The sequence below is a fragment of the Fusarium oxysporum genome, chromosome V (assembly GCF_013085055.1).
Source record: "Fusarium oxysporum Fo47 chromosome V, complete sequence".
In the NCBI taxonomy this organism is placed as follows: domain Eukaryota; kingdom Fungi; phylum Ascomycota; class Sordariomycetes; order Hypocreales; family Nectriaceae; genus Fusarium; species Fusarium oxysporum.
Genome location: NC_072844.1, coordinates 1,703,060 through 1,727,694, shown reverse-complemented (window position 1 = coordinate 1,727,694; position 24,635 = coordinate 1,703,060). Strand labels below are relative to the sequence as shown.

The following is a 24,635-nucleotide window of genomic DNA, read 5'->3' as shown; positions in this document are numbered from 1 at the left end:
TTTAAATCTCAAGATAGGACCTCCATGTCGCTTGGAGGAGCACTGAATACACCTAGGGAACGAAATAAGGAGTGTGTGAATTCGAATGAATTTTCCACCCGCTGAACCACGCACGTGTGGAATCTCCTCTGCATACTGGCAACTGATAAAACACGTATAACCAACCCTTCCAGACTCCTCGTGCCTCCAACCTGATTCACAAACTCCGTGGGATATCGCCTCATGACCCCAGCCCCAGAACAAATGCAAAAAGGAAGAAAGAAACCACCAAACAAGAATAAAAAAACGGCGCAACAATTATTTGAGGGCCATGACAAGAAAGCAACAGGAATGAAGAAGCGGGCTCAGAAGAAGAAGAAGGGGGCGCATAATCTTGTCTTGTCTTGTCTCGTCTCGTCGTCAATGTCATAGGCTGAAGGAAAGGGGGTCATGAATAAAAACAGAGGGTATCAAGCCCGTTCGTTCCAAATCCAAGATTTTGCACCTTCACCCGCCTCCTTCAGGTAGAATGTTCCCTAGACTCCTCAGAACTTCAATAACCGGCATGTCCCTTGTTCCCGCACTCGCCTTCTCTCGCTCTTCACGTTGTCGAAGACGAAGGGCGCTCACACTGAGAACCTTGTCCGCTTCTTTGCCCGCGACCACAACCCGCTGCTCGAGCTTGTGAACATTATCGGCAAGTTCGTCAATCTGAAACTCGAGTGATGACTGGATACTGCGTAATCTTGATTCTGTCTGTGACCGAACAGCATCGAATGATGCTTTGTCATCTGCAAGGAAGCCTCTGATTTTGCCTTCATCTGAGTCTAAAAGATCAAAATCGGGTAGAACAATAGGTCCGATCTCATCTTCGGGGAAAAGAGGTGGTTGTTCCGGCGGAGGTTTTCGTATTGCTTGCCACGCTCTCTTCTCATCTTGTAATCTATGAACGAGGTTAGTCTGGAGTCCAGTCAGTTGCCCGAACAGATATACCTCTTAATGTTGATTTCAAGCTGAGCCAATTTCTCGTCCAACTCCATGTTTCTAGGATTGGGCTTCAGCACAGCAGGAGCTTTAGGGGCATCGTCCTCTCGACTAAACCAGTCCGAGAATTCGGATCTGGCCGCAAAGTCTTTCAATAGTTGATCCTGAATGGCACGAGCTATTTATAGTCAGTAGTCAAGCACGACATGCATTATCTGAAAATGGTACTCACCACCGAGAATGGCGTTAGAATTCGGTGTGCCATGAGGAGGCTTCCCTGACAGCGCGCGTTCGCCACACCACGTTAACAATTGCTTCATACGTCGAGGTTCTGTCAAGCCTTCGGCTTCAATGTGTTTATAGAAATCCGCGGGGTTGACCTCTCGATGAGGTATTGCTGTTTGTCCACTCTCGATCAAAGAGCTCGCCCTTCTTCCACGATTACCAAGGCTGCTCCGCCTGTTGGAATTGCCCCCTTTCTTTCGCATCTCTTTGTTCCGGTTAATAATGGGTGTGTCGCTCATAGGCAGGGCGATCGTGGCCGACTGCGCATGCAGTTCGCGTTGCGGCGACTTGTCCCAGTCCGGGGGCGGTCGAGTAGACTTCGCACGGGTCCCCCGTTTCTTGGATGCTCCATTGACACGGGGAGCTGGTGCCGGTTCAGGTACTACCTCTGGTTGGGGCCCGGGATCGGGTTCTGGAGCTGACGCTGACGCTGCTTGAGGAACGACTTCATCCTGGGAATCCCCCGACCTTCGTGTGCTCCTCCTAGTCGATGGTCTTTTAGGGACATTAATTTGCCGCCCTTCCGACGCGTCAACACTCGCTTTTCGTCTACTACTCTTCCTTGTCGCAGGTTTCGTCGTAGCGTTCATTTCGTTCTCTGCAGGCGCCTCCTCCGCAATGGTTCCATTTGTTGTCGGCACCTTAGCAGCGCGTTGTTTCGGAGGTCGTCCCTTGGCATTTTTCTTCACCGGCTCCGCCTTTGGCTCTGGCTCTGGCTCTGGTTCTGGTTTTGATTCATCTGACTTATCCGTCTTAGGTCGTTTCGATTTTCGAACAAATGCGAAATCATCGTCATGCTCATAATCTGTCGCCGCCGCTGCATTTTGGCGGTCAGCTGGTCGTCTCTTATGGATGCCATCGCCTTCGTCATCAATCGACTTACCAGCGAGACGCTTGCTCAATCGTCGCCCGTGCTCGTTGCTCATGCTAATTACTTGAAGCGGCCGCCGAGTCGTCACCAGAGTCGTCATGGGTGGCGCATTCGGGACCGTCGACGATGCGATTTTTATATTCTGGGGTCGTGATGCTGGGGAGTTGTCGGTGCGGTGCGGCACTGATGGAGGTGCTGAAACTATCGCGCAGGGTCAAAGAGGCGCGTCGCGTCGCGATTCACGTGTACTGGCTGCTGAAAAACGCTGTATAAAAGGCTCAGGTGCTATCGCAATGCAATTCGTGACGGCTTGATCAGTTTATGGCTTCATAGATGGTGATGGGTGGTTCGCGACGTGGGTGTGACTGTTTAATCGCATCGCCTTGTTTACATGAGAGATGATTTGGTTGTTCAACGCTAAACCCAATTGGACTGCTGCCAGACCCCACCTTGAAATCCTCTTACACAGAGGTTCACCATGAGCTAGTGGAGCAAATTCAAATAACGTCAATGCCGACTCGAACAGCTTGGTACGACGGCAATGAACTATCAAGCTGGCTCTACGTTCCAAATCTGGATGAATAAACATGTCAAAAATGACCGTGCCGCCACTAAAAGCATCTTCAATAAAAGTCTCCACAACCCAATTAGCTTCTAGAAACTGATCAAGTGATGCTCCTACCTACGCGTAAAGCAAATACTATTCAAATCACCGGTGAAACGACATCATAGTATATACTCTTCGTGTTTCATAGTTCAACTATCGTTCATTTCAATCGTAGCTTGTGTTGCTTGCAGCTACGTATAAAATCACAAAACCAAAACACCAAAGAATTTGATCTCCAGGAGCCGAATTCCCCAAAACGCCCTCCACCCAAGTTGGCAAAAAGGTCAACCTGGCCAAACACCTTTTTGAACTGCGCGTTCCGTGTACCTTGCTGGGAAATACTTTACGTACAAGTTAAAAGTTGTAACGGCGCTGCCTCTAGTAAGAAACGCTCAAGAGAGAGCGGCCTCCTCGCGCAAAACAAGAGCGTCGAGTGATCTCCAAGTGAAGCTCGACAAACTCCTGGTCTCAGACATCGCCTCCGTCTGAATGCTATGTTGCCTCCGATCAAATGTTGTACAGCTCAAATGTGAAATGAAGTTGTGAGCCGATAGGCTTCCGGTGGAATAAACCTAAACCTTGTATACGCATATAATAAATAATTACCTCGGTGAGGTCGAATGGTGTCGTGATTGAGGAAAGAAAGGGTCGTCAAGTCCATGCATTATGTGGTTCAATGGAGAAGCGTGGTTAAGTTGCTCAACCTTGACAAACTCTCCTAACTGGGGCTGTAACTCGTTCTATGAGAAACGCCGCTGGACACCCTGGCCTGCCATAACTTGCTGGTTTGGCATAGGTGCTGCCATGCCATAAGGGTTAATCTGAGGGTTGAAAGGCTCAACAACCTGGGACAAAAAAGCACCGTGTATTCCCTGCTGCTGAGTAACTGGGCAGTCCTTGTGGGCAAGAAGAAGCGTCTTCAAATTGACGACTTCTTCTCTGAGTTGTGTTATCTGCGCCGTCAAGGCGTCGTTCTCAGTACTGAACATTTCGACCTTGGTCTGTAAGTTGGCCAACCATTGCTTCTTTCTCTGGCGGCATTTAAGAGCAGCGACACTGTAGAACAATTAGTGGCAACGAATAATAAATGATACTATCAAATACATACCGGTTGCGTTCAAGGAAGTTCTTGCGTTTCTCCTCGTCAGTCATCTTAGACTTGGAACCACCATCTTCATACTTCATCTTGGATTCGTCATCAGACATATCCATATCCATAGGCATGGAATTGTTGGCCTTGGACTTTTTATTAGCAGGAGCCTTTGCGGGAGGCTCATCCGCCTTCCTACGGCCGTTCGTTGCGGGGGGGTTCTTTTTGCCCCGGCCGCGGGTATTAGGTCGTGCCTGTTCACTCTCATCCGACATCATGCTTCCTTCGCTCATGCCACGAGCTGAGCCAATAGAGCCGCCGTTAATACTGGACATTTGAGGTGAAGTATTCATATTCTGAGGCGCGACAGGGGCAGGATGAGCGTGACCAGGTGCACCTGACGTCACAGCGAATTGGTTCGCGTTTTGAGCTCCGTTTCGACCCTGGGCCAGCATAAAAAGGCCGTTTGCAGCGTCGTTATCGTGAGGGTCGAAGGGCCCAGATGCGGGCTTCGCTTCGGACTTATTGGTTGAAGCACCGTTGGGCATTTCTTGGGGTTGGGAAGTGACAGAAGGCTGTTGGGGTTGCTGTGCTTGGGAAGTTTGCTGGGCTTGACGTGGAGCAGCGCCGTTTTGATCACGTTTGGCCGCAGCACTCATCGCAGTGCGATGGAAATCGAGAGTGCTCGGTGTTGCTCCGCCGCTAGCAAGCTGAGCGAAGAGTGCTTGGGAGTTAGGACTGGGGGCAGGGAACATAGAACCACTGCCACCTGGTGTCAAACCCGTCCTCAGGGAGGATTCGTTAGGAGTAGGAAATCCGCCACGAAGATGATGTGTATCGCCAAAATAATCATTAGCCGGACCAGAAAGCATTGCCGGACTCAAAGGGCCGGTACGTAAAGAGCCTCCTCCCCAATTGAATGGTGTCGCGTTGCTACCAGGCAGAAGAGAGGACGGTGATGTCAATGCAGCAACTGAAGGTAACTTTGTTCCCCCTGGTGTCTCTGGAGCGCCCCCAAAGGACTGCTCGAATGGATTGGGCTCCAGACTGAGAGATCCGCCGGCCTGAACCGCGAAGTAGTCAGGGGTGTTGCCTTGTTGTTGACCAGGTCGAGGAGGAGGGGCAAGAGGTTTGGCTTGTTCGGCATTGGCAACCTCTAATTTCACGGGAGGATCGGCTGCCTTCGTGTCGGTCGTGGTTTCTGCGACAAGGCAAGATGTAAGCAAGCGTTACAGTCAATCAAAGGAAGGGGCCTTGGTTTGACGATGACGGAGGACAAGAGACGGAGAATGAAAGCGATGACGGAAGTGGACAGAGATGAGGATAGAGGGAGATGCTCGATGCCAATGACAAGCATACGTCATGCAACAGGATAGGGTAAGGCACAAGACATGTAGGTGTAAAGTCGACGATGTGATAAACAAGAGGGGAAATTCAAGAACATACCAGGCCGGGCAGGAGAGCTGTTGGATTGCTTGGGGGACTTCGACTCACCTCCAGCAGAGGCTTCAGTTGTAGTCCCCATGATGACGATGATGTATTATATCTGGGGCTGGCGGCAAGGTTGAACAGTGCTGGCTGTATTGGAAGTGTGGGGTGGGTGGCAGCAGCAAAGATGGAGGAAGACGAAAAAGTTAAATGAGGTCAGAGGCGAAGAAGAACAGAATAGCAGCGCGGCAGCCGTCTGAGACTCTACTATAGGACGGCACGGTTTTAGGAGTTGGACCAGGGGCGATGGCCGCTTTTCGACAAGTCAATAGCGCAGACAGCGCACAGCATACGCTCTGAAACCTCTTCAACCAAGGGAATGCGTCCTAAAAGCTCGAGCGTGGATGTGAAAGGGATATTTGCTTATACTCGACACTCGACGTCAACGAGACAGAAGCGGGAGTGAAGAGGCGCGCGCGTGTCTCTTCTGTGGACAGAGACAGACGATGTACTAAGCGAAAGATTGGTTAAGAAAGGGGATAAGGATAAACAGGCGCGAAAGGCGTTCGTGGTGGAGTTGAGGCTCGTGCCTATCGAAGCAAAACACACACAAAAAAAAAAAAGGATACGATAGATTTGCGCCGTAATTCGAGGAGCGACAAAGCGGGCGTTGCTTTGCTTGCGGGATTGCGTCGATGGACGAGGATTGTGAAAGGATTAGATTGAGAAAAGACGTCAGAGATGACGTTGTGGGCAGCGAGGAAAAGAAGGCGCAGAAAAAAAAGACGGCGGCGGCTGGGCTCCTGAAAGCAACTCAAGAAGGCCTGGGGGGCGAAAAAATAAGGGAAAGGACTTGAGTGAGGGGGACACTAGGCCGGCTGACAAAACCGACAGGCACTGGCCTCGCACCTGGGTACTGGATACACCCTAGGCGTCCTAGCTTCCACACTGTAGGCACTGTATTTGATTGCATCGTTCGATCCTCCCCTCCAAAAATGTCCGGGGAACCAACCAGACGAGTGCGTTTTGGGCGAATCACTTTAGTTGAGTTGCAAGGGGGACAGGGGGGGGGCAACGTTTCACTGATTAGAAACGCAGCATTGAATCTGTAAACAGAAGTGCCATAGAAAAATCCCAGAATAAAAGAAAATCGATCGTAATGGCCGGGCATCATCCCACGAATCGATGATTACAACTCAATGTCGCTGAGCTCTCCCCGCGTCATGTGGTTAAGCCATAAGTTATAATGGTATTCTACAGGTAAATCGTCTTTGTTACTCCTCATGGCTTGGAAATGCCGGCGAAACAATCTTTCAAATAGACTCAATGGTGGAAGTCGTAATTGATTACATACTTTTTCCAAGGATGGGTCCAAATCATGAAATGAGATAACCAGCTTCCAACACTGTGCGAATGCAAGACGTGCTAGCATTTTCTCTGTCTCCACACCCCATTTCCAGCAGGAGCCAGTAAAGCAAGTGAGTGGACACTTGGAACGGAGCATCACCGTCATTCCCACCTCATTCAATCCAATTGGCGCATCCTTCTGTGATGACGCAAGGAGTGGCCTCGTCAAGCTCATCTTGACAACAGCAATAATTCCTTCACCACCCTCAATCTTGGAAATCTCGCGACTGGATCTGTTTTTAGTTCCCTGACTAAACCCGAATACTGTCTCAATCTTGATTGAGATTTTAGATTTGTTAGATTTAAACTGAGATTGGATACCAAGAGCCAAGCTTGAGGCCCCATGCTGCTGGTTGAAAAGCTCCGTGCTCTTGGAAATCTGTGTTCCAGTCTGGGGGCACGCTCCCGCCCCTTGTCTGGTCTTCATTCTGGAAACCAAGGTTCCAAAGTCACGTTTCTGTATCAGACTCTTTAATCTTGGCTGGGACTGACCCCACGAGTCTCTCTCATTTCTGCCACATTCTACCTTTTGAGTACTTCAAAACCCCTCACGGCTTTCATGGATTTATAAGTCGGAGGCGTCGTTGAGGGATCGACGTTGGTTGCAACACACCCCCCTGAACTCTACAACACACACCTAACTCGCGAAGAGGACTGGCTGTCTTGACCTGGCGGACCTGTTGACGGGTTGTTGCGAGCCTCTTCTGATCAGACGGGCTCTTGTTCATGTCCTTGTCTATCTTAAGCAGCACCCAGCTTACGGGACCACTGTCTTTCATCCGCTCTGAAGCCCCTTTCTTTGCCAGGGGCGATTTCGCAAGAAGGAACTTGGACATTCAGATTGACACACTGAAGCTTTCACCAGGCGACGGTCCACCATAGAAATCAAGGCTGCACGCTAATGGCATGACCCCCTGGACTGGGTTGGGTCCTCAGTCCACTCTGGCCATTCACAAGCAACATCGCATTGTGTTCGCGCACGACTGTGCGTTGTCCTGTGAAATCGTCTTTGTCCAGTGGTATTCTCGCATTACGTCAAACTCTGATGGCGTTCGAGTTTTCGGGGAGATGCATGAAGTGCCTTCGGCATTTTTGTGAGGGGTACGTGAGCACTTGGCTGGTGATAGGCTTCAACGAGACAAGAGCAGGCGTGATAACAAATCCCATCGAGCAAGACCTGGCGTACGGAGGGGAAGGAAGATGCACTGTGTCACCCTGAAGTCAGACACGCTCGAGGACAAAACACTGTGTCAGGAACTCGTACTGCAGTTATTCAGGCGCCATATGACTTGTCCATGACGTCAGCTCTTCTGGCCATTCACAATTAAGACATGGGAGTTATCAGATACTCAACGGCTTCGCTCCTATCAGTGTTAGTTGAATTTACACACGCATCAAAGTCAACAAATCTTTAAAGGCAAAACAATAGGCACTGGACATCTGCTTCGTCAACAAGCACTCACTTACTTCTATAGACTTCTCCACGGTCTTATTTGACAACAGGAGATATTTTTGTCTGTTCCCTACTCACCCGCAGTTAGACCAACATGTTGAACATATGAAGGAATGCTTCGTAAGCCTCCGTTGCCGTTCAGTTTCACTTGAACTTCCTCCCATCCTGTTCAAGATTGGTTGTTCTAGGACCTGGGTTTCGTTGAAGCCTGGCGGCCGGGTACTACCTTGCATTTCTCGACGTCTATTTCCAAGCTTTTCCACAGTCCCCAACACTAGAGCTCCAGTCGCCTCCATAAGCTAGCACTGGCGCCGATGCGCCTGCCGGGGTCAGAGAAACGCCGGATCAGAACAGCGTGTACTTGCTTCTCGTTCTCTAGTAGCCTGCGATACTTATGGAGGCAACGAACATACAGACTTGGTTTATCCATATACAACGGGAATACCCTCATGCCTTCCATGCAATTCATCGGCCCATGCAAGGGCCAGGGAAAGACCTGCAAGTGTTGAGTCATGACGCAAACGCAGCCTGGATGAGTTCACTCAAATGTGAATTGCAGATAGCCAAGACAGCCCCGTCACTTCGGAAACTTGAATTTGAGCCAGTAATTGATATCCATGTATCTCAAAATGGATCTGTAGCTCCAACCAAAATTCCGGTAAAGGTTGAGGTTGGAAACTCCGGGTAAGCAGCAGAGCCGCTTCCACAACTCTAATTCAATGTCCCATGTCCTTAATATGACGTTTAAGTGGACTCGGCCGAGCCAAGCACCAACCATTTCAGTAACACAACAGCATCTCCTGTTTTGCTAACTCTCAAGGTTTTCGTCTTAGATCAATATAGCTTCGCGAATTGTTATTTCCCTAATAATTCTACAACTACGAGCTAGATGACCATGGAACAAATGTTCCGTCGTCACGCTCTGCCCCGTCAGACCGTCAGGGTACTGAGTCTACTGACCGCCCTTAGAGTATTCCGTCTCACAAAGCGATCGACAATTTGGTGATAATCGAGATCCGGATGGACTGTTGAGATATGATCGAGATTGGGCCTTACATTCAATGTTGGAGGTTGTCTCCTATTTGCCAAGCCTCAACTGGCTCTGCAATACGTAGGTATGTTGCTTAACATACATACGTCCATATATAGTAACTTTGCTGTGATTCTGACGTATAGCGGCCGTCACGATAGATCCCAGCAGCGGGAATCTTCGATATAGATCTGCCGCCCTAGGGTGACTCGGGGTTTTTTTAATTGCCTACCTTAGCTTGATCTAATACCTTGGACCTTGGACTAGATACCTACCTACCTATAGTACCTAAGGTATACTATGAGGTTGGTTACCCTATATGATGGCATTCCAATCTGAATTTGCGACCATATGAGGCAGGAGACAAAATAGCTGCTATGTCATTGATTGGCTTCGATGGTTTAATTTCTCGCCCGTCGTTTGGTTGTGATTTCCTAGGCATCTTCAGAGGAAGTAAGATGCAAAAGACATCCTCTTGCATACTATGTGGATTGCAACATAGCATAGAGTTCAGGGACACAGGTGTAAAGGCCGATTAACACAGGGAACAGTGCTCACTACAACACTGGCCTACCAAATACAAAGTTGATTATTTAATTTGCATTTTAACTAGTAGGTACGGGTCGTCACGATGTATCTGCAGTTGGATCTGCATATTTAGTAACAGGTATAGAACATATTCCCAAGATGGTTATGACATGTTCTCTGTCCTTCTTGAAACACTAGTAGATCTTCAGCGGTAGGGCTGAGGGACGCCACGGCTTTATTCTCGTGTTATTTCCCACCACAATTCACAACAGCTGACCATTAGTCAACTCAACCGTAACCATCAAATCGCTGAGTCCTCCAAATGACAACATCGTCAGGTCCTGCCACAGCTGGGCAGTATTCATACCCATGCCGAGCCCAAGACAACACATTCGTCATCAACATCCACGTAACCATTAAACAACCGGAAAATAGACACTGGTGCCAGCAAGTTTCCGAAGAATCCATGAAGCTGGAGGGATGCACTGACAGTCTCCCATTATCGGGGGCCCATGAGACATCATTGCTGCCAACAACCCCGCAAAGCACGAGCTGCCACACAGTTTCGACCTGATTATGAGAACACATCGCAGCAAGGTTGTATCATCAGAGTAGACACAATATCGCGATCAGAAACGTTCATTCCCAGTCTCCATGGCAGCTTTGGCTGATTCATTTCATCCGAGTAATGGACACCTAACACAACAAAGTATGTCCGACTTATAGCCCGTCGGCAGCATGATACAGACCGACAACTTGAAATCCTTTGTTGCACTCGAGAAAATGTGAAAATAAATCAGCTACCAAATATGGGAATATCTCCCAATGGACCCAATCCCAATGCCTAAATGGAACTATATGATCTGAAGATACCTGATCTCACAACATCTTAACCATTTCAAGCATGTCACGAAAACATTCGCTGCGTGGTCAAGGTAACTAGTGTTAACGATTGCGACCGCACGCCTAATTGAGCATTTTCGTGGGTGCATGGATTAATTACTTCCAACGGCCAACCTCTGACGAAATCGCTTCCCACATCACCCCTTTATTACTACCTCGTTTCGTCCGTTAAATGCCGTTCAACGATTATACGCATTAAAATCGCAGAAGGGACTGTCTTCCAGGACAGGTTCATGTCATAAATGGTGTTTACCACCCGTCGTTGCCACCAGTGTTCTGGTTGCCGTAGCCATCACCACCTCCCACGGCATCAGCGTTGGACCATCCACCGTCCCCGTCACCGTCACCAGCAACGCCGACGCCGTCAGCCTCATCGACAGGAGGGACCTTGCATCGAACTTTGGTGTGGCCGTACTCCTGACAGTTGGAGCATTGAACCTTGCTCCCTGGACACTGGTCAGTCACGATTACGACAATAGGCAGCGCAAGTAACTCACAATCCTTCGGCTCAGGACACTCCCTGCTGAAGTGTCCTTGCTTCTCACAGTTGCGGCAAGTCACAGTGGACATGTCTCGAGGCTGGCCACAGTCTTTCGAGATATGGCCCTCCTGACCACAGTTGCGGCAAGCGCGGCTGCCACCGCCTTGAGGACAATCTTTGGCAAAGTGACCCACTACAACAGTTAGAATAATCCCAGTGCAAACGTATCAGATAAACTCACTCTCGTTGCACTTGCGGCATTCGACATTGGCAGGGTTAGGGGGCTCCTCACAGTCAGCGGCCTGGTGACCAGATTTACTAGTGCTGTCAGTTCACAGTTCCAGATTCTTTGTTCAAAGCTTACCCGCAATTCTTGCAAGCATTCTTGTCCACACGTGGCTCAGGACCTAATGGATTAGTATCATGTTCAGTTGACGGACTACCAATAGGTTGACTCACAGTCTCTGACCCGATGGCCATCCGCACCACAGTTGAAGCAGGAGATCTTGACCGCATCACTGCGTTCCGTCTTCTCCTGAGTACAAAACTTGGAGATATGTCCAAGCTCCTTGCAGTTCAGGCAAAGAGGAACACCTCGATCCACGACTTCGCCAGCGTCGTCCAGACGAGAGAGAAGCTCATCGCGGCTCTTGGGCCATCCTTCAAGCTCGCGAGGACGATCTGCCTGCTCGACAAAGCGATAAGAAATGGTGTATTTCTTGTCGATATGGCCCTGGAGATCCATGTTGGTGAAAACTTGGATGAGAGATCGCTCAGTAGGAATGAGCCAGAGACCAATGCCTTGGTCGATCAAAGCTTCCTGGAGCTGGCGATAGGTAATGTCGCCATCCACTGCCTTGATGTACTCCTCAACAGCCTCCTTGGCGTCGTCGACGTCTCGCTCAATGGCGGCCTGTTTGATTTTGTTCCAGGCGTCATCGGCGCTGACATCAGCGACGTGGTCGCGGTTAATCTTGCGAGGCTTTTCGCAATTCTTGCGCATGTGGCCTGAACATATGAGCCTAGAGCATCACGCAGCAATGGATGAAACTGACCTTCATCACCACAGTTTTCGCAGATCATGGGAGGCTTATCGGGACACTCCTTGATCATATGACCGGGCTGCTTACAGAAGCGGCAGGTCATCTCCTGAGGGTTGGGACACTCGGCACGGCGGTGACTGAACCTGTTAGATGATGTTGTTCCCCGGAAAGTTGGTTCTTACCCAGTCTCGCCACAGCCGAAACACTTCTCATTACCCGTGGGCTGTTCGCCTACAAAGCCATCGCCATTGTCAAAATCATCGTTACCGAAGCCGGCGTTGTTGGCGGATGTGTTTCTATGAAGGTCAATATATCGGGTTCCAGAAAAACACAATTGAGAGCACATACTCAGCTTGGCCACTGTTGGTCCAGTTCTCTTGCTCAAATGTGTTCGGATGGGCCGAACCACCCTGATCGTTGTTCCAGTCCGACATGATGGAAGTAGATCGTCAGCTCGAGTCTAAACGCGATTGTTACTATATGTGAGCAGAGATGAAATGAATGTTTAGTAACGACAAATGCAGAAGGGAACGAAGCAATAAAGGCTCCCTAGCTTCTGAGAAGGAGAAAATAACTTTGGAAACGGATGCCAACAGCAAGCAGCTGAAAACTTGTCCCGAGATGAGAAGCAGAACGCGGAAAAGTAGCCGACGAGTACTGTGAAACGTGAAATAGCCACAAAGCCAAGCAGCAGAACTTCTCACGACGGTTCCGATGACAGGGAATTTTGATGGATAGAAAACATATGAGACGAGATAGAAAGCTGAGCTTCTACGTACCTTGAGGATTGAGTATTATCTGACTACCAACGGAAGCGTCGACCAGCAAAGACAACAGCAAGTTGTTTCTCAGCACGAGGGCACTCAGAGTTGAAAAGAGGAGAAAGAAAACAGAGCCTTCTCTCAGAGATATCTCTCAAAGCCAAGCGCAAGGATCCTGTGCCTTCTTATGCGGATGAGAGATGTTGAGTAATGCAAATGCGGTTGAGGAAGGAAGAAGAAGAGAACCTAGTGGAAGGAGGGAAAAAAGAGCAGGATGGAAGAAGGCAGTGAATCACTGTTGCCTGGGGCAAGCACTTATCAGAAACACACGCCTTTGTTTATTCCATGATCCAATGAATCAAGAAGGAGAAATAAAATGTGCCGGCCACTGACAGCTGCAAGCACTGGCAATCAGTTGGCTGCAGTAAAGGCACCGGAGCACTGGAATATTGCAGACTTTGATATAGACTATAGATAGGAGAGGAGCAGGAGGAAGAGCATGCGATGATAATAATATGAAAAATGTTCTCTTGTCAATATAATATTACCTATCTAGGTACCTAGTAGTTAGATCCTACTCAGCAACGCCTGCCACTTATATGGTTTATACCGAGAGAATATACCGGTGACGAAAAATACAAATCGACTGATACTACTAAGAGAAAGTTGAGCTACTCTTCTTCTTGCTGCTATAATATGAAATCAAAGGCTAGAAATCAAGACATTGTCACACCCAGATTGCGTAACACAAGATCAAATCAAGTTGTTTATTCAACCAATGACCCGTCACGAACGACCTAGGTACTATACGGGACTGAAAAATAGAACTGAGAACGCTTTTAGTACAAAAGATCAGGTGAGATTTGAGCTGTATCAAAATTGTTGTGCAACACCAGAAACTTGCCTTTTCCGCGAAACACCAGTCAGTCACTGTGAGCCTCACAATTACGAAGGGGGATAACCTCATAAGCACTCCAACGTTTGATACCCCAGAAAAAAGACTCTCCACAATTCCACATGAAATGGGAGGCTACGAAGGCCGCAGGCCACAAGCTGAGGGCCGGGATCGCGGCTCCCACGTCCGTGTCATCCGCTCACGAGATTGAGCCCAGGAGCAGAGTGACAACCTATGGCAATGGCGCATATCAAAACCAAACAGCAATCGTACTGTTCGGGATTGGTCCGACATCGCCCACCGCCCGTTCCCGACCCGTACTGTAATATCTACGGTAGGTGGTTCCGAGCCGTCATCTCCCCCCACCCTTGGCTCGGATTACCAATGATCATATGTCAGCTACCCATTGCTCAGGTACCTAGAATTGAAGTGTGGAAGAAAAGAAGAGCTCGAAACCAAACAGGGGCGAGAAAGGCCGAGTCGTATGGTTTGACAGGTAACTCGTAGCCATCAAAGACCACAAATTTCTTGCATCTCCGGGAAATGCAAACGGAAACACCAAACACCAATTGTTAGAGGTTACTTCGTTATCAACTTATCAGCTACAACTGATTGTGGCTGCATGATTGCAAAGCCATCCCCAATATGATGGGCTCTCGTAACGACCTTTTAATTCGGCAGAACTACTCGGCGTCTCCGCAGTCGGAATAAGGGCCCCTTCGAAGAAGCCAAAAGCCCCCCGCCGTGGAAAAGCAGAAAAATGACCCCGCAACCCTGATATCAGATGCAGTACCGTTCATCTGATAGTCAGGCCACACGGTACAGTCCCTCGTATACTAGGGCATATTGCACAGTTCATGTTGGCCGTGCACGGTACTGCCGTTCTTTGACTAATCCAGGACACCAGCGACCGCCGAGTCAAAAAGTCTGGGTCTAACATCACCTTAGAGATCTTAAAAACGTCCTGTCCCTCATCTCTCTCTACTCTCTTGTTCCCTCCTCCTTATTGCTTTGCCTTTCTGCTGTGTATTCATTCGCCATGGCGCCCGCGACCCTCATGATCGATCCCAGTGACGACTTCGTCATGCCTGTCACAAAGTCTGTCCAATCTACCTCGCCACCCAAGCGAACCCTTCTTCTGGCGCCTCCTTCTCTTGCTTCCAATTCCGACGCCCTCACATCCGTCCTCGCCGATTATGATCGCTCCGTCACCGATCTCCAGATGCTTGACCGTCTCTCCTTAGGATTGGTCACACTACCTCCTTCCACCTACGATCTTGTCTTGGTCCTATCCGATGCCTCTTCTATGCTGGGCGAATCCCTCGCTTTGATGAACCGAACTGTCCTTGGTCCTGTCGCCGAGTCCCTCAAGCCTAGCGGTCGCCTACAGTCTCAAGATGGCAACAGCCTGGAGGAGTCCACTTTGTCAAAGGAAGCGGTTTTGGCCGGGTTGATATCATCGCGGGGTGGCTTTGAGAAACCCGATTACGGTGAGAATGACGGAGCCATTACTCTGAAGTTTGGCAAGAAGAAATCCCAGCCCGCTCCTCTCGCAGATGGCTCTGTTCCTCTAAATCTGAAGAGGAAGCCCGCTGAGGCGAAATCGAAACCAGTGGTCCCCGCCGGCGTCGGCTTCATCGATCTTGAGGACGACCTTGACGACGACGACCTAATTGATGAGGATACTCTCATGACTGAAGCGGATCTCGCGAGACCCATCAATATCCGTAGGTAACCCCAGCAAGTGCTTCCGTAGTCGAATACGATTCTGACAACATACTAGCTGCCGAATGTCAACCCAAGGCTGGCAAACGTCGTCGGGCCTGCAAGGACTGCACCTGTGGTCTGGCCGAACGTCTTGCTGCCGAAGACGCCGACAAACGCGCAACCGCCGACAAGAAACTTGAGAGCATTAAGCTGGCAACAGACGACCTGGCCGAGATCGACTTCACCGTGCAAGGTAAGGTCGGCTCATGCGGCAACTGTTCCCTTGGCGACGCTTTCCGTTGTGACGGATGCCCTTATATTGGCCTTCCTCCCTTCAAGCCAGGCGAAGAAGTTCGCCTGCTCAATAACGATGTGCAACTCTAAACTTTGACTTATACACTCTTTCTCTCTTCATGGACAACGACGGCGCAGCACTGCAGGCGTAAATACAAGCTTTACTTGATAGGTGGATTGTTTGCTTTGGAACATGGAACACGATACACAGGCTGCAAGTCACAAGGATCTCGGGGCAAGGTTTCACGGAGGGCTCTGATCTAGATACGGAGTTTGTCGGCGTAGGATTACCAACTTAGATGATGACAAAAATTGACTTGATTCGCGATAATGAATATAAGGAAAACGCCAGACCTCCCAATTGTGACACAACCAACCACTTTATGCAAAAGAACCAGGGCGCCAGCTAAATTATACAACCAGAAGAATCTTGTCCAGGTAGAAACGAGGCCCATCCATGACCGCTGGTTTTCCATTATTCGGCGTACTTGGTGACAAACTTTTCGCTACTGTCATGATTCGCTGGAAACCTAGCACTGTTGCTAGTTCCCGGTGTTGTTACATGCAAATCGTCTAGTTCGCTTTCATCAAAAGCCGCCGACTCAAGATCACCAGGCTGTGACTTGGCTCGATGGCCGTTGGGTCGGCTGGAAAGATCGTGATCAGCCAAAGCAGAATAGGCAGCGCCCCTGCGACGTTCACGCCAGATCCAGTATCCCCAGACGATGACACCAATGACGACGATGACCAGAACAATTTCGCCAGACTTGTAGTATGCTGCCCACTTGGCCTCATCCAACTGCTTTTGGTGTTCCTCGTCAGCGGTCTTGGTACTGTTCTTAGCATCGCCAACACTGGTCTTTGGCCCCTTCTCGCCATCGATGCGACTGTCAGCAGGGTCGCCACCAACTCTGCTGATATCAACGCCCATGAAGCGGTCCAGCATATCTCGGCTTCGTCGTGGAAGGTCGAAAGGGACCATGTGGGAAGAGTTATAGACAAGAACATATGTTAAGTTCCGGGCCTCTTGCCAGAAACCAGCTGCCTCGTCCTCAAAAGTCCAGTCACGCCGAGGAGCCCAGTTACCGGGTGTTACTTCGAAACCCTTCCCGCCGTTCCACTCCATCTTGCTAATCATGTTTTCGGTTCCAATGTGGTTGCAAATGAGATCTTCGGCTCCGGAGAAGAGCATGATGGGGACTTCCTTAAGGAGAGCGGGCAAGAGATCAACCGAGGGTTTAGACTTCCTTGCGTTGAAGGCGCCTCCAACAGCACCGTTACACTCGGTCCAACCGACAGATTTCTTAATGCCATCGACGTGAAGGGCTTTCGTAACCTCGGGCTTTCTCAAGTAAGGAGTTAGGTGCACCAGATCCGGAGGCCAGTTCATGCCACAGCTGGGGTATGAATCTTTCAGTCGCACATCGTACATGTTAACGCATGCATTATCGCCGTCACCGTTCTTGGTTAGCCTGAGCATGTTTGACAAGATAGCTTCGCATTCGCCGTAATCCACATGGCCAACATCCGAGGCCATCATTCTTTCACAATTGCGCAGATCGCCTTGCAGTTGCTTGTGCTCGTCGGAGTCCTTCTTGATCAGACCCTTCTGAATGGCATATGTAATGTAAGCGGGATATTGCTCGATTGGGTCGATCCAGCCATTGCCGATCAACAGCCCTTTCAGGCTCCATGCGGTTGTAGGATTCTTCATATTGCGATCGAGAATAGCCCTAGCGATGTAGGGGATATGCTGTCCGGCGTAAGACTCGCCTGCGATGTATATCTGCGTTGTTCTTAGCAAATTGAAATGCCCATAAGGAAGAGGTTGCTCACATCGTCGCGATCATACTGGGGAAAGAGAGCGAACCACTTCTCAAGGAATTTGACAAATTGATCCGCCATTTCCTTAAGTTCGTGTATATAGTTATTGGTGTCGACCGAGCTGAAGCCTGTGCCTACAGGGTTATCGACAAACAGCAGGTTGGCGAATTCGTTCCACGAGCCATTGTTGTAGACCAAATGGTCTTGATCCTTGAGCCGATAGGGGCCAATTTCCATCATGGAGCCATCTTCTGAACTGCAGCCTGGTCCACCATTGATCCAAATAACAGTCCGTTGTCTATCGGCGATGTGTTGGTTCTCAAAATGCCAAAAGAACAAGTTCCCATGCGTATCTGGGGTGACTTCGATATGACTAAAAAGCACGCGGATGCGTCAGTAAGCCTGGAGTACAGGGAGGAAACGGTTTGTCTAACCCAGCATGCATCTTGACATCGGGCCCATCGGTGGGCAAGCCCGGAAGATCGCGAACATAGTAGTCGGCAGCTGCAGCTTTTGTTGTGGTCGCATCGTTTACAGCGACGGCTAAAGCTGGTGCGAGGCAGAAGGAGACAAGGGCGGCCCATCGTCTCGGGGACGGAATCATGGATTTGACAACCATGATGAAGTTGCGGACGAAGGACGCCGCGGGTAATGTTAAAAGAACACAGAAAGTAAGGGTGAGTACTTATATGACAATGGACTGTGAAGATTAAACAGACAAAGAATTGGAGGTCCTCCTTGTCGACGACATGGAAAGCAATCAGAGTTGCTGTTGGAATGAAGGTGCCTTGCTTGATAAAGGGACAATCCAATACTTGGGACCTAGTCCAGGAGAGATGAGGTGGCCCCTCGGGACCCCGGGACGGGTTCTAGTGGGGGCGATGCTGTAGCTTCCGTACTGTCGCTGGTCGCAGCTGTGGCTTGGCGCTTTAATTCTGGTTGCAGTGGATGAGGTAGGGAGGTAATTCCTCCAGACAAGGGTCCACTGGGCATTTGCCTCTAATTTGGGCTACCTACTCTGGAGTCCATAGGTACCACGCATTTTCTTCTTCTTCTTCTTCTTCTTCTTCTTCTTCTTCTTTTTATTTTACTCCGACGTAATCAATAATACATAGCCTTTGCTTTCTTTATGTCGGTGCGTGTTGGCGGGCATGTTCATGTTTGACTTTTTAGTATCGTGACGCTGTTGACTTTGCTCCTACTGGTAGTCAATAAGAAACAACTTCGTGAAGGTCGGACCCAAATAGCACCAACAAAGTGGCAAGGGCACTAGTAAACGGTATTCATTATCAATGTATCAAGTGCATGACCTCCAATGATCAATCACCACTGGCTTGCTCTGCTGTTTTTATTTTCCGACATTCTTTTACGTTTATGATCAAGTTCAAATCAATAAGAAGTATTGATATTCAATATTGGAAAGGCGAGAGGAATGAAATAAAAACCTTGGTGCATCTACTGACGATCACTATTGCTTCAGGCTACCTATGAACTAACTTCCAAGCTAGACAGTTCAATAAGGTAGGTATGGAGTTTCAAAACCCTCTCTAACTACACCAATCAGAGTCTCCACCACATTCACTTTTGTAAAGTCTCATATTCAAGGTGCAACTGAATTTCTATCAATATCAGAAGACATCAATCAGTAGCCCAGTCCTTCAGTATTTACCACCATTACTTGCCTAGTGTACGCGCCACTGACCTTTACTCAGCGTTGCCCCTCGCCAGAGAACAAAGAAGAAATGGCAGCCTCTGGGAAGACTTTTATTGTCGAGCATCTCGACCCAGAGCTAGGCCCTTGGTCCGAACTCGAATATCTGGCCATTGCACGCGAGACACAAGCGACCCATGGTTCTTTCATCCTCTCCAGTTTGCCTTCTACGTTCCAGGTTCCAACAGACCTGGCCAGTAACCCCGCCTTCACTGCTGAGCAGCGTGGTGTTGAGGAGCTCTACGCCGCCAACAAGTCGCGAGTTTGCCTGCTAGATCCATCAGCCGCCTTGGATCTCTCTCCTGAGGATGGTGAGAACTTTGATGCCTTCTTGTTTGGAGGTATCCTTGGTACGTAAAAAGCATGAGGCACGGCCGACGTACTGTTACTGACGTTTCATGTTTGTGTGATAGGCGATGATCCTCCTCGAGGTTTGTGACTCTCACAAAATATTTTTTTTGAAATACATTTTAACCGGAGATCTTAGACCGTACTTCGGAGCTTCGAAAGAAGGGCTTTGAAGGTCGCAGACTTGGCCCCAAGCAGATGACAACAGATACGGCCGTCCGGGTTACTCGTATTGTTGTTCAAGACAAGGGTTCGTCATCCGCCTATTAGGCCCCTGCAGCTCGGAAGCTCATGATAACCACCAGTGCCACTCGATCAGGTGCCCTACCTGGACTTCCCTGAGCTCAAATTCAACGAACACGAGAGTACCGAGATGCCCTTCCGATATGTACAGGGTGAAGACGGCAAGCCTATCATGCCCAAGGTTTGTGAACCCGTTCAGCCATGCTCACCAGAACCTAACAGTCTACTCTAGGGCATGGTCGAGTTGATCCAAAAAGATGCCGATAAGGCCGTGGATGACCTCTTCTAAACAAATCAAAATAAACCATGTTATCCACTGTCTGAATCCAGTTGCTGGGTACAAGACGGACTATTCTTTGCCATCGCCAGGGGCTACCTAAACATCGCTTCAATAAGTGTGATTCTTCATAACAACGCAGTTGGACTGTCAACTAAAGTCTTATGTAATGAATTGTTAGCCAGATAACTATGTTTACATGCGGGTGAAGATAGCAATAGAAACTCAATTTCTAGTCTATGAACCACGTACATTACTTTTGGACAGTCTTGAGCTTTGGTTCGCAGTTCACAATCACCTAATAATCCCAGGTTCTTCTAGCTCCTGCCTACTACCTACCTATTTAGTTCTCAAATACATAATAGCCCATCAGTTCTTTACTCGCTTCCAAAAGTGCCTATATGCAACAAACGTCTTTATATGAGTGATGTCTTTACCCATAGCAGCCTATTTGGCAAAATGAACAAATGAAGAACAAATAAAGCACAAAACAATTTGGTAGAACTGCCAGGTTTTATGACAAGGGTTGGTGTATGGCGTAGAGTTCCTTCTGAACCGTTCTCAGGCTCTGCTCGGTTCAAGCGAGTGAGATAGGTCTTCCTGCCAAAAATTCAATGCAAATAAGCGGAGATGCAACAAACGCGATTGTTTTATAGTCACTTCAGGCTGCCAACCTATATTGATGCGCCGACAAGTTACGAAGAACTTCAAAGTGGTTCAATACTAAACTGAGAGCATGATTCTATTCAGCGTTGCCAAATCCAGATCATTGCTCGATGTGCAAATTCCTCCATGGCGAAGGCTCTTCTCGCAAAGTGTGCCTCGAAACTCGTCAGACCCATTGCGCATTCTTTTCTGCGGATCCGACGAGTTCAGCTGCGCATCTCTGAAAGCTCTTCATGAAGAGCATCGCCACAATAAGAAGCTTGTAGAGTCGTTGGATGTTATGGTTTTGCCGCCAAGACGCATGGGAAGAGGTTTCAAAACACTGAGAGAAGGTACGTCAAATCTATGAGAAAACCACGACGTTTAACTTATATCGGTTTAGTACCTTGTAAGTTGCTGGCAGAAAATTTGAGATTGAATATTCACCAGCGCAAAACCTTCACAGGATGGGATGTAAGTTTGCGTGCTTCCTCGTTGAGCACTTCCTGGGAACTCAGTGACTAAATGCAGTAGCTCCCTGAAGGAACAAATCTTGTGATAGCAGTGTCCTTCGGACTATTCGTCCCGCCCAGAATCTTAACTTCGGCCAAATACGGCGGACTCAACGTGCATCCTTCTCTGCTCCCTGAGTAAGTCTCATGCCGCATACTTCCGCCAGAATCCTAAACAAAAAGTAGTCTTCGTGGGCCTGCTCCCATCCACCATGCGATTCTCAAAGGTTATGACTACACGGGAATCTCATTACAAACACTAGACCACAGAATCTTCGATCATGGAACTATACTGTCTCAAACCTCCCGTCCCGGAATATCGATACCTCCAGGCTGCACCGTCCAAGAACTGACAAGCCTCCTGGCACCAATTGGAGCGCAGATGTTAATTCAAGGTCTACGAGATGGAGTCTATGTGCCGCCTCGCCAGAATACAGGATGGAGAGCAGAAGAGCTGAGCGATGAGCAGCTCGTCCACGCGCCCAAGGTCACAAAGGCTGATGGACATATAAAATGGACTAAGTGGACAGGGGATGACATTGTGCGAAGGGTACGAGTTCTTGGGTCTGTATGGACTCATGCTGTCAACAAGAAGGGAGATAAAAAGCGTTTAATTTTCCAAGATGCTGAGACCATATCCTCAAAGGATATCGGGAATCATGGAGCAAAAGTCCGCCTCCTTGAGGACACTGGGGTTGTCTTGGAGACTCTGGTTTGGGATCAAGGCGATGGCAGCTGTGCTATACGCACTCTGGACGACAGTGTAATTCGTGTGAAGAAGATTAAGGAGGAAGGGAAGTCGCAGCGTGATGCAATGGCGGGACTGAGGGGTTACCTCGCTGATGACTAAATCTAGGCCTAGGCTTTGAGATCTATTATGTTTATCAACATTGAAGTCGGGCTTTTTGTCGTGTCATGAGGAAAGGTATGGTTCGTGCCATGGTAGCATAAGTCGTTCAGTTTTCTCCGCCTATCCACTTCGTATGACACTTAGAGGGTATCGTTCAACTCCTAGTTCCTTTCCAACCTCCATGTCAAGTCTCAACGACTCATGCAAGTCTTGTCCGAATCCATTCTGCCCATTTGCAGAGATCCTCCATATATTCTAGCAGCTTGCCCAAATCTGCCCGCGTAAGTTCTTTGCCTTTCATTCTACTATCGTCGCCACGAGGAATGACATTCTCCTCGACGACTTCCACAATTCCATCCTCGAGTACCTTTAAGGTAATATTGGCAGTGGAATTTCGGAATGGGAAGACAACTTGAAGGTGTGGAATCGGATGAACCCACAGGGTAACGTCAAGTTTGACCTCCGACACAGCAGAGGGATGCTCGTCCGTCACAGAAGTTGATTTCATAAAATCCGCCAACTCATCTCTGGTAGTTAGATTGGATTTCGGCACCGGCGCTGCGGTGTTTCCTTGCTTGGGTAATCCCTCAACTTCGTTCGTCTGTGATCCAAAGCTGTTCTCTAGCAAAGTTGCGACAAAAGCATACTGTCGAAGCAGGGGGAGCATTTCGATAAGCTGCTGAGGATGAGAGAATGGAATTTCAGTCACCACTTGTGAATATATTTGCTTATAGATATACAACGTGTTCTGATGAGGCTTAATGATAGCTTTCTGATCTTTGTCGTAGATGCGGACATCACGGCTGCGAGAGATTGCCCGGAGCTCGCTAGGGTCCTGAGCACTTCCAGGGGGAATAGGGAAGAAAAGGCTGTCGAAAGTTGGGGAGTACCCAAACAATGGGTTTGCGTTAACGTTGGCGTATGAGTGCAACCGGAGCCAGTCGTTCTGGGGCAGGATGACAGGAGGGTCAAAGGTGGCAACGAACATAACCTGTGGCACCCTGGCTGTTGAGAGATCTGGCTGGAGCATCTCCATGCTAGCATCCTTGTTTTCTTCTGAGTGCGGAAGCACGACGTTATCGGGTTCCTGCCAGTCCAGATTGGGACGCTTAGGGTCCATCGAGGGCTCTGCCTTCACCACATCCTTGGAGATCCAATCCTCAGAGACTCGAACAGGCATGTGACCCATGCCTCCTGTTGAAGCACACCCAATGAGAAGAGACCAGACCGGTTCATGAGAAGAAGTGAATGAAGCCATCTTAGTGTTGGTTGGCTGTACGAGGCGAAGGGCCTTCCAGTACTGGAGTGCGAGGCCCACTCGGTCTTTTGAATGCATAACGGGGTAGCCATGTCGCGTGCACATCGCCATGGTAGACAGTTCACTGTCCGGCTTGCCACCCATTCCGGGTTCATCACGAAGCCGAGCAACATCCCATTTGTGAAGCCTTTCTAAGCTCACATAAATACCAGCCAATGCCTCATGACAGTCGAGACCAGGGATGATGCTAAGTTTATCAAGGACGGCTAGTCGCTCGAGGTTGACCGCGAACTTGTCAAGAGTTTTTGTCAATGGACTCTGGTTTGGAAGAAGTTGCAAGTCCCTCAAGAGAATCTCGCTTGCTCCGGTGACATGGTCGGTGACTGAGCGAGCAGATTCAGGGAAGGCCAGTGATATATTCTCGACAATATTATTGTGCAGGGTGATTTCCAGCTGAATGGCTGAGCCTGCTATCACAAGAGTTCTTTGTTTTCGGCCATCGGGTGCTGTATGATCCTCCGAAAGGCAGTCAAGTCCTATTCGCTGCGCCAGGCGCTCCAGTCCTGCCTCGCTCACAAGTCCCTTCTTCTGCTACACTGAATTAGCAACACGTCTAATCACATAGGGAACAATATGATTACATCCAAGGTGGCTATGATCGTTTCCAGCCGCTTCAACTTATCATCCTCACTCGCTAGAGCACCCAAAGAGCCCAGGCCACCAACACCGACATTATCGAGACCCATATCGAGCCCACTAGGAATTCCTAGGGCGCCCATTGCGGCAGCTGTGGAAGGGCTATCGAAGTTGAGAGGAGCGTTGGAGGCGTGCGCCATCAAGGTTGATGCGGCCGGTGACTTCTTGAATTGTTGAGGGGATGATCGTGGCCCCCTGGGCGAAAAGACGACATGGGCAGGATTGGAGAAGGGAGTTGATACAGGAGGAGTCGCGGCGGCGAGTTGCGAGGGGGTCCGGCCCTGCTGTGAAGCATGCTTTGCGGCTGTTGGTGTCGCCATCGCGAAAGTGATGATGCCCTCTTGTGAGGGCGCGAATAGAGTTGTGTCTCTTATGTGAGGAGGATGTAAAATGCGTCGTGTCAACAGGCAAGTCACACTTTCAGCGATGACTCGGAGACGTGACAAGGAATCAGGGGATTAACAACAGGTCGCTCTCGTTCGGGTCGAAATGTTTGGAGCTGTAGGTTGAAAGCAACAAAGATGG

General features: G+C 49.2%; 8 protein-coding genes across 8 annotated transcripts; 3 read left to right on the top strand and 5 right to left on the bottom strand.

The window, feature by feature from the left end:
- Nucleotides 1–355: 355 nt before the first annotated feature.
- FOBCDRAFT_34814 (Mis12-Mtw1 protein family-domain-containing protein) lies at nucleotides 356–2,314 on the bottom strand. The gene is made up of 4 exons (XM_059612148.1): nucleotides 2,132–2,314; nucleotides 1,196–2,065; nucleotides 973–1,141; nucleotides 356–922 (listed from the first exon to the last, which is right to left on the bottom strand). Exons 1-4 carry the CDS (start codon nucleotides 2,217–2,219, stop codon nucleotides 487–489), a joined length of 1,563 nt encoding a protein of 520 aa, XP_059464897.1. The 5' UTR covers nucleotides 2,220–2,314; the 3' UTR covers nucleotides 356–486.
- Nucleotides 2,315–3,196: 882 nt separating this feature from the next.
- Nucleotides 3,197–5,548, bottom strand: FOBCDRAFT_34803 (Aft1 HRA domain-containing protein). The gene is made up of 3 exons (XM_031183910.3): nucleotides 5,263–5,548; nucleotides 3,835–5,017; nucleotides 3,197–3,782 (listed from the first exon to the last, which is right to left on the bottom strand). Exons 1-3 carry the CDS (start codon nucleotides 5,339–5,341, stop codon nucleotides 3,467–3,469), a joined length of 1,578 nt encoding a protein of 525 aa, XP_031039552.1. The 5' UTR covers nucleotides 5,342–5,548; the 3' UTR covers nucleotides 3,197–3,466.
- A 775-nt stretch (nucleotides 5,549–6,323) lies between these two features.
- Nucleotides 6,324–7,487, bottom strand: FOBCDRAFT_201566 (uncharacterized protein; the record flags this gene model as incomplete). The annotated part of the gene is made up of 3 exons (XM_059609005.1): nucleotides 6,324–6,350; nucleotides 6,599–7,173; nucleotides 7,289–7,487. The coding sequence occupies 3 exons, from the start codon at nucleotides 7,485–7,487 to the stop codon at nucleotides 6,324–6,326; spliced, it is 801 nt and encodes a 266-aa protein (XP_059467204.1).
- A 6,913-nt stretch (nucleotides 7,488–14,400) lies between these two features.
- On the top strand, nucleotides 14,401–16,089 carry FOBCDRAFT_223185 (cytokine-induced anti-apoptosis inhibitor 1, Fe-S biogenesis-domain-containing protein). The gene is made up of 2 exons (XM_031183906.3): nucleotides 14,401–15,472; nucleotides 15,529–16,089. The coding sequence occupies exons 1-2, from the start codon at nucleotides 14,785–14,787 to the stop codon at nucleotides 15,834–15,836; spliced, it is 996 nt and encodes a 331-aa protein (XP_031039548.2). The 5' UTR covers nucleotides 14,401–14,784; the 3' UTR covers nucleotides 15,837–16,089.
- On the bottom strand, nucleotides 16,090–18,364 carry FOBCDRAFT_319426 (Alpha/Beta hydrolase protein). The gene is made up of 3 exons (XM_031183905.3): nucleotides 18,005–18,364; nucleotides 17,583–17,943; nucleotides 16,090–17,532 (listed from the first exon to the last, which is right to left on the bottom strand). The coding sequence occupies exons 1-3, from the start codon at nucleotides 18,187–18,189 to the stop codon at nucleotides 16,222–16,224; spliced, it is 1,857 nt and encodes a 618-aa protein (XP_031039547.2). The 5' UTR covers nucleotides 18,190–18,364; the 3' UTR covers nucleotides 16,090–16,221.
- Nucleotides 18,365–19,156: 792 nt separating this feature from the next.
- On the top strand, nucleotides 19,157–20,219 carry FOBCDRAFT_34768 (SAM-dependent RNA methyltransferase). The gene is made up of 6 exons (XM_031183901.3): nucleotides 19,157–19,231; nucleotides 19,283–19,631; nucleotides 19,695–19,712; nucleotides 19,769–19,879; nucleotides 19,935–20,053; nucleotides 20,105–20,219. Exons 2-6 carry the CDS (start codon nucleotides 19,313–19,315, stop codon nucleotides 20,159–20,161), a joined length of 624 nt encoding a protein of 207 aa, XP_031039543.1. The 5' UTR covers nucleotides 19,157–19,231; nucleotides 19,283–19,312; the 3' UTR covers nucleotides 20,162–20,219.
- A 666-nt stretch (nucleotides 20,220–20,885) lies between these two features.
- FOBCDRAFT_133818 (formyl transferase) lies at nucleotides 20,886–22,156 on the top strand (the record flags this gene model as incomplete). Its single annotated transcript, XM_059607913.1, has 4 exons — nucleotides 20,886–21,151; nucleotides 21,219–21,268; nucleotides 21,357–21,444; nucleotides 21,493–22,156. 4 exons carry the CDS (start codon nucleotides 20,886–20,888, stop codon nucleotides 22,154–22,156), a joined length of 1,068 nt encoding a protein of 355 aa, XP_059464896.1.
- A 99-nt stretch (nucleotides 22,157–22,255) lies between these two features.
- FOBCDRAFT_34759 (mediator of RNA polymerase II transcription subunit 1-domain-containing protein) lies at nucleotides 22,256–24,612 on the bottom strand. Its single transcript, XM_031183898.3, has 2 exons — nucleotides 24,056–24,612; nucleotides 22,256–24,005 (listed from the first exon to the last, which is right to left on the bottom strand). The coding sequence occupies exons 1-2, from the start codon at nucleotides 24,428–24,430 to the stop codon at nucleotides 22,356–22,358; spliced, it is 2,025 nt and encodes a 674-aa protein (XP_031039540.2). The 5' UTR covers nucleotides 24,431–24,612; the 3' UTR covers nucleotides 22,256–22,355.
- Nucleotides 24,613–24,635: the final 23 nt, after the last annotated feature.

What these genes read in the sequence shown, in the direction of transcription:
- FOBCDRAFT_34768 (XM_031183901.3), top strand. Translation starts at nt 19,313, where the DNA reads ATGGCAGCCTCTGGGAAGACTTTTATTGTCGAGCATCTCGACCCAGAG. An exon ending in TATTGTTGTTCAAGACAAGG is followed by an intron (nt 19,880 to 19,934) that starts GTTCGTCATCCG and finishes GATAACCACCAG; the next exon opens with TGCCACTCGATCAGGTGCCC. An exon ending in GCAAGCCTATCATGCCCAAG is followed by an intron (nt 20,054 to 20,104) that starts GTTTGTGAACCC and finishes AGTCTACTCTAG; the next exon opens with GGCATGGTCGAGTTGATCCA.
- FOBCDRAFT_34803 (XM_031183910.3), bottom strand. Translation starts at nt 5,341, where the DNA reads ATGGGGACTACAACTGAAGCCTCTGCTGGAGGTGAGTCGAAGTCCCCC. An exon ending in CAGCTCTCCTGCCCGGCCTG is followed by an intron (nt 5,018 to 5,262) that starts GTATGTTCTTGA and finishes GCCTTGTCGCAG; the next exon opens with AAACCACGACCGACACGAAG. An exon ending in AACTTCCTTGAACGCAACCG is followed by an intron (nt 3,783 to 3,834) that starts GTATGTATTTGA and finishes ATTGTTCTACAG; the next exon opens with TGTCGCTGCTCTTAAATGCC.
- FOBCDRAFT_319426 (XM_031183905.3), bottom strand. Translation starts at nt 18,189, where the DNA reads ATGGTTGTCAAATCCATGATTCCGTCCCCGAGACGATGGGCCGCCCTT. An exon ending in GATGTCAAGATGCATGCTGG is followed by an intron (nt 17,944 to 18,004) that starts GTTAGACAAACC and finishes CGTGCTTTTTAG; the next exon opens with TCATATCGAAGTCACCCCAG. An exon ending in CCCAGTATGATCGCGACGAT is followed by an intron (nt 17,533 to 17,582) that starts GTGAGCAACCTC and finishes AGAACAACGCAG; the next exon opens with ATATACATCGCAGGCGAGTC.
- FOBCDRAFT_34759 (XM_031183898.3), bottom strand. Translation starts at nt 24,430, where the DNA reads ATGGCGACACCAACAGCCGCAAAGCATGCTTCACAGCAGGGCCGGACC. An exon ending in CGATCATAGCCACCTTGGAT is followed by an intron (nt 24,006 to 24,055) that starts GTAATCATATTG and finishes AATTCAGTGTAG; the next exon opens with CAGAAGAAGGGACTTGTGAG.
- FOBCDRAFT_34814 (XM_059612148.1), bottom strand. Translation starts at nt 2,219, where the DNA reads ATGACGACTCTGGTGACGACTCGGCGGCCGCTTCAAGTAATTAGCATG. An exon ending in ATTGAGCAAGCGTCTCGCTG is followed by an intron (nt 2,066 to 2,131) that starts GTAAGTCGATTG and finishes GCCAAAATGCAG; the next exon opens with CGGCGGCGACAGATTATGAG. An exon ending in TTCTAACGCCATTCTCGGTG is followed by an intron (nt 1,142 to 1,195) that starts GTGAGTACCATT and finishes GACTATAAATAG; the next exon opens with CTCGTGCCATTCAGGATCAA.
- FOBCDRAFT_223185 (XM_031183906.3), top strand. Translation starts at nt 14,785, where the DNA reads ATGGCGCCCGCGACCCTCATGATCGATCCCAGTGACGACTTCGTCATG. An exon ending in CGCGAGACCCATCAATATCC is followed by an intron (nt 15,473 to 15,528) that starts GTAGGTAACCCC and finishes ACAACATACTAG; the next exon opens with CTGCCGAATGTCAACCCAAG.